This window comes from Entelurus aequoreus, linkage group LG19 (assembly GCF_033978785.1).
Source record: "Entelurus aequoreus isolate RoL-2023_Sb linkage group LG19, RoL_Eaeq_v1.1, whole genome shotgun sequence".
Taxonomy (NCBI): domain Eukaryota; kingdom Metazoa; phylum Chordata; class Actinopteri; order Syngnathiformes; family Syngnathidae; genus Entelurus; species Entelurus aequoreus.
In genome coordinates, this window is record NC_084749.1 from 32,490,312 (window position 1) to 32,502,328 (window position 12,017).

General features: G+C 43.2%; 1 protein-coding gene across 3 annotated transcripts in view; it reads left to right on the plus strand.

The window, feature by feature from the left end:
- hmcn1 (hemicentin 1) overlaps window positions 1-12,017 on the plus strand; it is a 265,771-nt gene that overhangs the window by 103,885 nt on the left and 149,869 nt on the right. For all 3 annotated transcript variants that reach the window (XM_062028319.1, XM_062028320.1, XM_062028318.1), the window contains exons 12-17: window positions 2,311-2,452; window positions 2,530-2,657; window positions 2,726-2,839; window positions 2,918-3,076; window positions 6,434-6,625; window positions 6,706-6,801. In XM_062028319.1, the coding sequence (XP_061884303.1) occupies window positions 2,311-2,452; window positions 2,530-2,657; window positions 2,726-2,839; window positions 2,918-3,076; window positions 6,434-6,625; window positions 6,706-6,801 (831 nt within the window). The remainder of the gene's footprint in view (window positions 1-2,310; window positions 2,453-2,529; window positions 2,658-2,725; window positions 2,840-2,917; window positions 3,077-6,433; window positions 6,626-6,705; window positions 6,802-12,017) is intronic.

The following is a 12,017-nucleotide window of genomic DNA, read 5'->3' on the forward strand; positions in this document are numbered from 1 at the left end:
CAAATCACCGTTCTCAACTCTTCTAGAAACGCAACTAAACTAAATGTATTTAGATTGTTCAGCAAATTAGAGTTACTTGAGTCATGTCGGCATTCTCACAATAACAACCCTGGACACATATGTTTTATTCTTTAACAGTCTTCTTTAAACATGTCCTCAATTGGCACACTGTAGGCTGAAAGCCCTGCTGTGACCCTAGATAGCTGTAAAGAGAAAGCTGTACAGAAAATGGATATATTGTTATTGGCAGTAAAAACCGCAGAAAACATGCAATGGCTCCACAGCTATTTAGGTTGCACACAAAAAAAATGTAAGATGAGGAAAATGATGAGAAAATTTGGGAAACTAGACATGAGGGGAAGCCCACAAGAGGAAGCATGAAGGTGTTTTGAAGACACAACTGTGCTGAGTCAGATCAAAAGAATGTGTCTTTCCTCTCAGCGTCTTTGCCCCCCCGAGGGCAGGGTGACCTTGCAAGTCGAAGGAAAGGAGAGCCTTTCTGAGGTGTAAACATTAAGAAAAAAGTGATGTTTTGCGACGATTTTCAGGGTGCAGACATGGTGATTGTTGCAGTCAATGAAGTTTTAATTTTAATTGAAGAGGAGCTTGGATGTAGCGGCACCACTCATAAAAAAGCAAAGTACCAAACAAACAATAGAAAAGTGACAAAGCACTGGTAGGTCAACGTAGAACACACCATGGATGATGTACGACAAAAACGCAAAAAATCAACACAACAAAACAACAACATTAAAACATACAGTAAATCCAAGCACAAAAAGTATGGATCAGTTGACAAGCACAAGCTGAACTTAAATCGACTGTTCGTGGCTAATCACCAACAATTGTACTCCTAGAGCACTCAAAAGTAAAGGTGGTCAAAAAAGCAACACAAATATACAAACCATTGTGAAACTGAGAAAAACCCAAACCAAAAGTCAGATAAAAGCGATACATGAAAAACTTCCTAATCTAGTGCTATGTAAATAGTACAAGTCCATCTGATCTTTGATGCATACAATAATTTGGTTTCAAATTTGGATTTTGAACATTTCTGTTATGGTTGCTGAAAGGGAGTTGACGGCTCAGACACCAGGGGGCAGTATGTTCAATGATTTATTGTTTATATAGTAATAATAAACAATACTAACGAAACTATAGGATGGAGTGTGTGACCAAAATCCAAGATAGAGTGGTGTTAGACTATGTGTGTAGTTAGCTGAAGTGTGTGTTTCCAAGTGTTGTTGAGAGCGAAGAAACACGGCAGACCGTGGGGCAGTCAGATGATCCAGGGCAGGAGAGAAGTGACAAGGTCCATATCCAGGCGAGGGTCGAGGATCGAGGAAGGCAGTCCAAATCCACAGGGGAAACAACGGGAGATCACAAAGGGGGAGACTCGGGAAGGCACTGCGGGAGAACAAACAAGGACATCAGACACGGAGGGAAAACGTAGAGAGAAACACAGAGAGAGAGAGAGCATAAGGCTTGTCTTCTTACGGTACGCAAAGGTATAATTAAGTTCCCGCCAGGATCCTTGGGTCCACTGGTCCTTTAAGCAGCTCGCCCTCATCAGTCCCAGGTGTGCAGATTGCAGATCGTCTGCAGGCTTTTCGCTGCGTGGGCGTTCTGCGCTCAGCGTGAGCAGGGCCGTGTCTGAGCGCATTGTCAGTGGAGGTGCCGGCAGCTCCAGCTGCCGTGGAAACGCGGGTTCGAGTCCGCCCCGTGACAGTAATCCCTCCCCCCCCTTATGGACGAACAACAAAATCAAGAAACAAAGGAGGGCGGAGGGGACAACTGGTGGTGGGTTTCCGGCCCAAGTGTCGCAGAAGCCGAGGAAACGTGGGTTCGAGTCTGCGCCGTGACAATTTCCATTGAGAGCAGTTTCCTATGCTACACTTTCTTTGTTCAGTCACTGAATCTGGCTGTTAAAATGTAATGCACCCTAAACCTTTGTTTTCCACAGTTACACGGCTAATTAAAGAATGTGAACTTTCAAACATACTGCAAGCATGACATGCTGCCCTTACAAGACTGCTTATGTTCAAGCATCTGCATGTGTACAAGACAGTTGTGAGTGACAGCCATAAAACACAGCCGTCCTATTCGGGCCGAATTGCAGTTTTTATTCAACTAAAGGGGTTGTTTGCAACTTTTACGCGGGCGCCTATGTAACCTGCCTGGTTCAATCCTTGCTTTCAGTCGGCCTCCAGAATGAGAGACGAACGTGCTGGTCGTTACACTCACCCCCAAAACCTAATTTTACCGTAAATCATTGGCCTCATTGAAATTTTTATTTTTTTTTCTGACCAGAGGTGCCTAGAGTCGCAGTGGAACCTCGAAACCAGACGTTTACAACAGGAGAAGAAGTGAAGATAAGGTGCTCAGCCAGTGGCTACCCACCACCCCGCTTGGTCTGGACACACAATGACATGTTTATCACGGCATCCAACAGGTAGATTCACTTTTCACATTTGACATCTTACTGGATCTTTGTGGTGTTCAAAGTTAAAAAAGATTCAATTTTTTCAGACACAGAATGACACCTGATGGCACTTTAACAATAAGAAACATTGTGAAGATGGATGGAGGCATCTATGGCTGCTTGGCCAGCAATCAAGCTGGAACTGACTCAATGGCTTCCATCATCACTTACATAGGTAACTGATGAACATGGACAGTAAATTATGCAAATAAACAATATTCATAATTATGACTTATTTTGTAGAATCTCCTGTGGTGAAAGTGGCTGCTGATGATCTTCTCATTGGCATTGGAGAAACCACCGTCATGGCCTGTTCTGCATCTGGAATCCCTCAACCTGAGATTTGGTGGTACAAAGGTAACAAGAAAGAATCAGAGGAAGGAGTGCCTCTCTGATAAGTATGGCGCTGAATAATCTTTCTATTCGAATTTCCAGGGGATTTCCAATTCCATACAACACAATCAGTGGACGTAGATGCACTGGCAGGTACTTTGACCATCAAAAATACCCAGGAAGTTGATGCTGGAGACTACACTTGTGTGGCTGTCAACACTGCCGGCACCTCGTCAGGAAAAGTTTTGCTTGATGTCGGAGGTACGTGTTGTCAGAGCAACAGGTAAAGATAAAACAACTAAGAAGATCAATGGAAAACCAAAGTGCTGTGCAAATAATCTACTTTATCGTTCATATTTCAGGACACTGAATGTTTTCCCTCTAATATCAGTTGTATGGGGTGCCATACAACTGATATATTTCTCTCATTTAGCTAACTTTTCTCCCATTTAGCTCATTTTAATCACATTTAGATTAAAATAAATGTTGACTCTAAACGTTATTTCTAAATGTTAAATTTAAATCAAAATGCTGAATCTAATGTTAATCCTAAATATACATTTTAAATCTAAATCTAAATGTCAAACCTAAATATAAATGTTAAATCTGCATCTTAAATCCGAATGTTGAATCTAAACTTAAATGTTCAATCTAAATCTAAATGTGAGCGCTAAATGTTAAATTTAAACCTCATTTTTAGCTCCGGATATACATGTTATGTCAATGCGTGGACTATGGGGTGTTTTGTTTTCCCGGAATGCAAAGGAAAGTTGGAGCGGGCAAGGCGTGAAGGTAAGGACATATTTATTTTAACACTATCAAAAGGAACAAACGAAGGGCGCACAAGGGCGGAAGTACAAACTAGGCTATGAACAAAATTAACACATAAACAGACTAAGGACATGAAACAAAACTTACTTGGTCAAGCATGGAACGATCATAGACCTATGGCATGGACACGTAATCATGGAGGTATCAGAGTTAATGTCGCCAGGCTGACTTCCTGGCAACAATGGGCTTAAATAATACAGACATGATTTGTGACAGGTGCGCGAGTGCAAAACGTGAGACAGGTGAAACTAATGAGTAGTCATGGTGACAAGGCAAGGGAGTGAAAGCAGGAACTAAAAAGTATCCAAAAACCAAGCAGAACATAACTAAACAAAAACATGATCAACAGACATGACATGTTAAGTCTAAATTCAAATTTTATATCTAAATGAAAATGTTCAATCTAAACCTAAATGTTAAATCTAAATCTTAAAGGGGAACTGCATGTTTTTGGAATTTTGCATATCGTTCACAGTCATAAAGATTAAAGATTAAGATTAAAGTACCAATGATTGTCAGAGAGCTGATTTTAAAGATGATAAAAAAAACGCTTGTAAAATGCTGCTAATGGGATTCACCATAGTAGCCTTCAAGGATCTTTAAAAAAACCTTTAAAACCCTCCATCAATGTTTTATATACACACTACAAGTCTAGTAACAGACATGTTAATAACAGTAAGTAATATGTACAATATTTACCGTATTTTGGTCATTTGAAGGAACTTCTTTCCTCGGCCCATTTATTTCCGACTTTTGGCAAAAAATGTGTTCCTACTTCTGGAAACAAATGCGAGTGTCTTCTAATCATGGCAGACTTGTTAATAGAAGATGAAGATAGATATTTTTGGACAATTGAGGATTCACAACTTTATATTTTTGAAGCTGACTATACTGCTGTTTACAGTTACAGAAAGAGAGGGTGAAAGTTGGAGCAGACAGAAGCTGAGAGAGTGAGGTCAGTGTGACTTAACGCTGCAAATGTGGAACTTGGAGCCAAACTATGCCGACATAAATGGAATGCTTACCGAAAATAAACCGGAAAAAAATTTCCCCAGCCGGCTGGACCAAACACACAACAGTCCATCGAGTTAATAACTATAATATTGATCATGATACAAACAACACGTTGTGCTTCTATTACAACCACCAGTACATGCACTGTCGAGCAAGCTGTGTACAAACAAAACATGAAGTGTGGGCTAACACTTTACAGCTCCTGTAATATTATTGTTCATGTATTTCAGTCAGTGCAGATGGGTGTTGTATTGTGCATTACAAACTCAAAAGCCATTCAGCTGCTGATGCAGAAGCTAGTTCACCTCTTGTCGCAGCTAGCTTACGGCTAATACTGTAGCATGCCGTCACAAGGCGATGTGTTACTACGCTTGAAAAAAAGTTATTCAGTGTTCGCTCTTACAATAACAATTTTGCTACTGCCTGGTTATTAAACATGTTATGGAACATAAATGAAGTATTGTTGGAGGTTTTTGAAAACATTTGATTTAGAGGTTGAATGGATTGCTTCCATTAGCTGCATTGCTAGCCATTTAAAACGAGCCGATTATTACAAATTACAATGCAAAAAAAAAAAGAATTGTTTTGTCTTTTTGTCTCTCATAAGGATTGTGAACGATAGGCTAAATTCACCAAAAAAAGTAGTGCAGTTCCCCTTTAAATCTAAGTGTAAATCTTAAATTCAAAACGTGATCGCGAAATGTTAAATCTACTGTAAACCTAAATGTTGAATCTAAATCTAAATGTTAAATCTAAACCTTAAATCTAAATCTAAATGTGAGCGCAAAATCTCTTGCCAAGTTTAAAGATAAATATACATAGAATGCCAATTTTCTACCGATCGGAGGCCTTTGAGCCGCAAAGCCACGCTCAAATCTCTGCCTCTCAGTGCAGGACTTGCCTACCTCTTTTTTTACTGCGGAAGAAGGAAACGTGACGGATGATTATTGACAAATAATGCTAAAAAAGTTGCCTATTGTAAAAATGTTGGCTCCAAACGTATGAGTGTGTATGGTGTGTTGCATAAAGATATAGTTGAAAACAAGACGCTCAATCAGCTGATCACTTTAATTCCGCCTTTGACAATGTTTAGATCTGTTCTTCAGGATACAGTATGTCTTAATTGTGAGCTGAATGGTAAAAACAGAATGAAAAGTGAGTTAAATGTGAGAAATGTGAACTAAGTGTGAGAAATATATCTCCTAAAAAAGTGTCATTGAACTTTTACACTGAATTGAATTGAACAGAAGGTTTGTTTCACTACACTTGGCTGATTCCAATATTATTCCAAAGAATTTGATAGTATATCCAGCCGGCCTCATAAACGATCAACCGTGGCAAGCCTTGGAATACCTAGTGAAATCACCTAAGAGGCACCCTAACACCTGATTCAAGTATCGAAGGAATGTTGACCTGAGTTGTACTTAAATGGCACAATGGAGACGTATTCAATAGCAAACAAATATTTTATACTCTCCTCAGGCAGAGGGAATGATGTTTGAAAAACATCTACATTGAAACAGCTGTTATGGCTCATTATGGCTGTGCATAATGATATAAAAGCCTATTTTGTCCCGGCAGTGGAATGAGACATTCTACAAGATCATCGGCACAATATGCCTGTTTGTGTTTTGATTAGCGATGCAGAAAGAGCACAGATTTGGTGTGCAACTGACACACCAGTGTCAGTGCATGATCCATGACTGACAGCTTGGCTACGTTTAGATCACATTACAGCAAATACCCTGCCTTCATTCACTTCCATCACTGCAGCTGCACCAAAGTTCACTCAAGAACCCTTGGACACGGCGGTGGACATCGGCTCCAACGTGACACTACCATGCCAAGCCCAAGGCCATCCAGAGCCACAGGTCACCTGGAGGAGACAAGACGGCGTGCCCCTTTTCCACACGCATCACAGGCACAGCACCATCACTCAGAGCAGAGGAGGTCTTCATATCACCAGTAGGTGTATTACTTACACACTGTATGTGGACTACATACATGTATGATTTGGCTTAATTCACTCATACCTTTACTTTTAGACCTGTGGGTGGAGGATGAGGCAGAATATGTCTGTGAGGCTTTCAACCATTTTGGCAAGATCCAGACCCAAGCCAGCATCACTGTGACAGGACTAGGTGGGTGCAAGATTTACGCGTAAATTCACAAGGACATTTTGATGGGCCTTCTATCTGTGTTGTGAACTTTCCGGTCCGGCATTGATTTGGTACTAATTTGCTGCCTTTGAACAGTTGTTTTAAAACAAAAGCAAGTTTGTATGCTAATCTTGGCATACAAATATTGTAATGCTAGTATAAACCAGCTGGTTCGGTCCCCTGCCTCTATCCCATTCCGCACAGGGACGCAAAGCCTGGTCGTGCGCCTGGGAGGCGAATGTGCCGACCACTAAGCTAAAAGCCTGGGTTGGCTAACTCGGCAGCCAGCACTCTCTTGAAGTTGACAGGGACAGGGACGTGCACATGATTATAGAGGGGCAGAGGCTCAAAGTCAGAAAAGGGCAGGACATTTTTTTTTTTGTCCTTTACACAATATGGAAATTAATGTAAAATTGAATTTGCTAATAGGAAGCTAACTACTTAGCTGTGTGTCCTTTGTAGGTAAAAGTGATTGCCATTTCTTTTGTGTCAACAAATTATTGTCATAATGAGTTAATTCACATTATCATAGGCTTGGAAGACATGAAAAGCAACAAAACACTGGTTTATTATTAGGCTATTAATTGTTAAAGATAAGCACTTTAATATTGAACATTGAACAGTGCGACATGAACTTTGAAAAAAAAATACAAAAATAAATACCCAAATGGAAAAAACTTCAATGTGAAAATCTGTCCTTCTTCCCTTAACTTGATGAAAACACCATCAAGTTGTAACTTATGGTCTTTCTCACTTAATGCTCAGACTAAACAACTGAAACGCAATACAGGGCCAAAAATATGGACCAGGGGCCAGTAGAGGGCTGTAGGATGGAGGCCACCCATACCCAAATATGCTCCTCAATGTAAATTCAGAGCTTCCATGAAATGCTGTGAAATCATCAATTTTAGCCATGCATTAAGAGGTCTGCTACCCTTAGCTGCTTCCTGGCGCTCCTTCTCCTTCCTTTTCTGTATCCTTTCTTTTTTTGGCATTGTGCTGCAGGCATAATCAACATGAATCAAGTTTAAATACAGATGGTAATATTCCTAACAGATAACCTACATCTTATATCCCCAGAATGCTGAAATTATTATTATTATTAATAATAATAATAATTATTATTATTATTATTATTATCATTATTATCATTATTATTATTTTGTTAACCCACACAGTAATAGCAAAGTCACAATAAACTTTATATCTAAACCTCTACTGTGAGAGAAATGTGATCCGCCGTAAACACAGTGCATTTTATTTTGAAAATTAACCCTGTGTTTTATTTTGTATTTTGTACACTAATTCCTGTCCCGCACGATCCGCTCTGCTCTGTGCGGAATTGATGTGCCTTGCTCAATTGATGCGCCGTGCTCCGACATCCGGCAAAAACAGAAGCTGACACATTGAATAATAGAATAATACAGCGTTTTTCTGAAATATTACCCATATTAGATGCTGAATAAGTGGACGGCGACTAGACCATAACATAACTCACAGGTTCAAGTTGCTCCACTGTCACGTCTCCGGCTCAGGGGCGCAGTTGGCTCTCTCTCCTCTCACTTACTCACTCACTCGCCCTCTCTCTCTCTCTCTGGCGGAAGCGGCAGGCTCAAACAACCCCGTATTACAAGAAAACGTGGAGTTTTTTTTTTTTTTAGTGCAGGAATTTATTAATGTTGTTTAAAGAAAAAAAAACCACACACACACACACACAGGCAGAGGGCACTTTTCAAGACGAGGCAAAAAAGGGCAGGGGCACAAGCACCCATAGGGCCCTATGTGTGCACGTGCTTGGTCAGGGAGCAGCGTATACGGACATACAAATGGCGCAGCCCCACTGGCTGGCCCCTGATACACTAGCATGCTAATAAAGAAGCAGTTAGAATACTCACATGATGCCACCAGGAAAGAAAATCAATGATTTTTAGGTTTAAACATACACATTAGCTAAAATGCTAGCATAAAACATTGGCATTTACCATGAATTGATTAACGTGGACTCCGATTTAAACAAGTTGAAAAACGTATTCGGGTGTTACCATTTAGTGGTCAATTGTACGGAATATGTACTGTACTGTGCAATCTACTAATAAAAGTCTCAATCAATCTATCAATCAAAAAAGGCTAGCGTTAGCATGATAACCTAGGAAAAGTTACAATACTTGCAAGATGGCGCCAAGTATCAAAAGTCAAAGTCAAAGTCAAAGTCAAAGTCAGCTTTATTGTCAAACAACTGTTTGTACAGGACATACAGGTGGACGAAATTGCGTTCCTCTCACATCCACGGTGTCTATAAATATAAAGTGTAAAAGAAAAATAAAAAAGACAACAATTTAAACAGTCGCATGAGGGGGGGGAAAAATATACAGGGGAAGAAGATATTACCAGAATATCTATAATATCTATCTAAGTATTCAGATGGGAGTGCAAAGTGCAATGTAAACAGTGTAAACAGTTAAAACAGTTAGCAGCATTTTGAGTCCGGAGTAAAGTGGCTAAGTGATAGATGGTGTGTGTGTGTGTGTGTGTGTGTGTGTGTGTGTGTGTGTGTGTGTGTGTGTGTGTGTGTGTGTGTGTGTGTGTGTGTGTGTGTGTGTGTGTGTGTGTGTGTGTGTGGGTGAGTGGGGGGGGGGGGGGGGTGGGGTGTAGTGTCTCAGTTCACAGTTCAGTTCAGATCAGATTGCAGGGCAGAGTGAGAAGGGGGGGGGGGGGCCGGGAGAGAGTTCAGCTTCCTGACAGCCTGATGGATGAAGCTGTCTCTCAGCCTACAGCTTCGAGCTCGGAGGCTTCTCAGTCGTCTGCCGGATGGCAGCAGTCTGAAGAAGCCGTGTGAGGGGTGTGTGATGTCGCCTGCCACACGGAGTGCTTTGCGTGACAGGCGTGTGTTGTAAATGTCCTGGAGGGAGGGGAGGGGGGCACCGACGATCTTCTCAGCTGCCCTAACTGTGCGCTGCAGCGTCCTGCGGCAGGACGCCGTGCAGCCTCCGTACCACACAGTTATGCAGCTGGTCAGGATGCTCTCGATGACGCCCCGGTAGAAGGAGTGCATGATGGAGGCTGAGGCTTTTGCTCTTCGCAGTTTGCGGAGGAAGTAGAGGCGCTGTTGAGCCCTCTTGGCCAGTGATGCAGTGTTGGTTTTCCAGGAGAGGTCATCTGTGATGTGCACACCCAGGAATTTGGTGCTGCTCACTCTCTCCACCACCACACCGTTGATGGTCAGAGGAGGGTGCTGGGTGTGCGCTCTCCTGAAGTCCACAACAATCTCCCTTGTTTTCTCTACATTGAGAGAGAGATTGTTGTCACCGCACCATGTGGCCAGTTGGCTCACCTCGTCTCTGTAGCTGGTCTCATCGTTATTGTGGATGAGACCTACCACAGTTGTGTCGTCCGCAAACTTGACGAAGAGGTTGGTGCTGTGCTTCGGCGTGCAGTCGTGGGTCAGCAGGGTGAAGAGAAGGGGGCTCAGCACACATCCTTGAGGGGCCCCTGTGTTCATGATGATGGTGCTGGATGTGTACCTGCCGACCCGGACTGCCTGTGGTCTCCCAGTCAGGAAGTCCAGCAGCCAGTTGCACAGCGACGTGTTCAGCCCCAGCCGGTCCAGTTTGTGAATCAGCTGCTGTGGGATGATGGTGTTAAATGCTGAACTGAAGTCTATGAACAGCATCCTGGCGTAGGAGTCTTTAGTGTCCAGGTGGGTGAGAGCTGAGTGGAGGGCTGTGGAGATTGCATCATCGGTCGATCTGTTGGCCCGATATGCAAACTGGTAGGGGTCCAGGGTGGGGGGGAGGATGGACTTGATGTGCTGCAAGACTAGCCGTTCGAAGCACTTCGTGATGATGGGCGTCAGTGCAACGGGACGGTAATCGTTGTAGCTGGATGGGGAAGCCTTCTTGGGAACCGGGATGATGGTGGAGGCTTTGAGGCACGTGGGAACAGCAGCTTGGCTCAGGGAGGTGTTGAAGATGTCCGTGAAGACATCTGTGAGCTCCGCTGCACAGTCTCTCAGCACACGACCAGGTATGTTGTCCGGGCCTCCAGCTTTGCGTGCGTTGACTCTGGAGAGGGAACGCCTCACGCTGGCCGAAGACAGGGACAGCACCTGGTCATCCGGAGGGGGTGGAGTCTTCCGTGCAGGCGTGCTGTTTTGTGCCTCAAAGCGTCCAAAGAACTCGTTCAGGCTGTTCAGCAGAGCGGTGTCACTGTCACAGGTCTGTGGTCGGGGTTTATAGTCCGTGATGGTCTGGATCCCCCGCCACAGGCTCCTGGTGTCTCTGCTGTCACTGAAGCGGTGGGCTATCCTGCTGCCGTACTGCCTCTTAGCATCTCTGATGCCACGGTTCAGGTTGGCCCTGGCTGTTCTCAGGCCAGCCTCATCTCCTGCTCTGAAGGCAGCGTTCCGGGCTCTCAGCAACCTATGGACTTCCCCCGTCAGCCATGGTTTCTGATTTTCCCGTACCGTGATGGTCCTGGTCTCTGTGACAACATCGATGCATTTAGTGATGTATGCAGTGACAGTCTCTGTATATTCCTGTATGTCGATGTGGTGGTTGTAGGTGGCTGCCTGCTTAAAAATGACCCAGTCTGTGGTGTCAAAACAGTCCTGCAGAGCAGAGGAGGCATCCACTGGCCACACCCTCACTTGCTTCTGAACTGGTCTGGTGACTTTAGCCCTCGGCCTGTATGCTGGCATTAGCATGACAGTGAGGTGGTCAGAAGCACCCAGGTGGGGGAGGGGTGACGCCTTGTAAGCTCCTCTCTGAGTGGTGAAGACCATGTCCAGTGTGTTTTTACCTCTTGTAGGAAAGTCAATGTGTTGATGTAGCTGTGGACACACTGACTTGAGGTTAGCCTGGTTGAAATCACCAGCCACGATGAGGAAGCCGTCTGGAAAAGCTGTGATATTTACGTTTAAAGTTCCATTCAAATTAAGCTAAAATGCTTACATGAAACATTAACATAACTGTCTTGCAGAAGGGCACCAGGTATCAAAAGCAATGACATTTAGATTTAAACATACAAAATGAGCTAAAATGCTAGCATAAAGCATTAGCATGCTAACATGGGAAGAGTTAGTGTATTTACACGATGGCCCCCACTATCAAAACCTATGACATTTAGGTTTAAAATAGGGATGTCCGGTAATATCGGACTGCCGATATTATCGGCCGATAAATGCTTTAAAATGTAATATT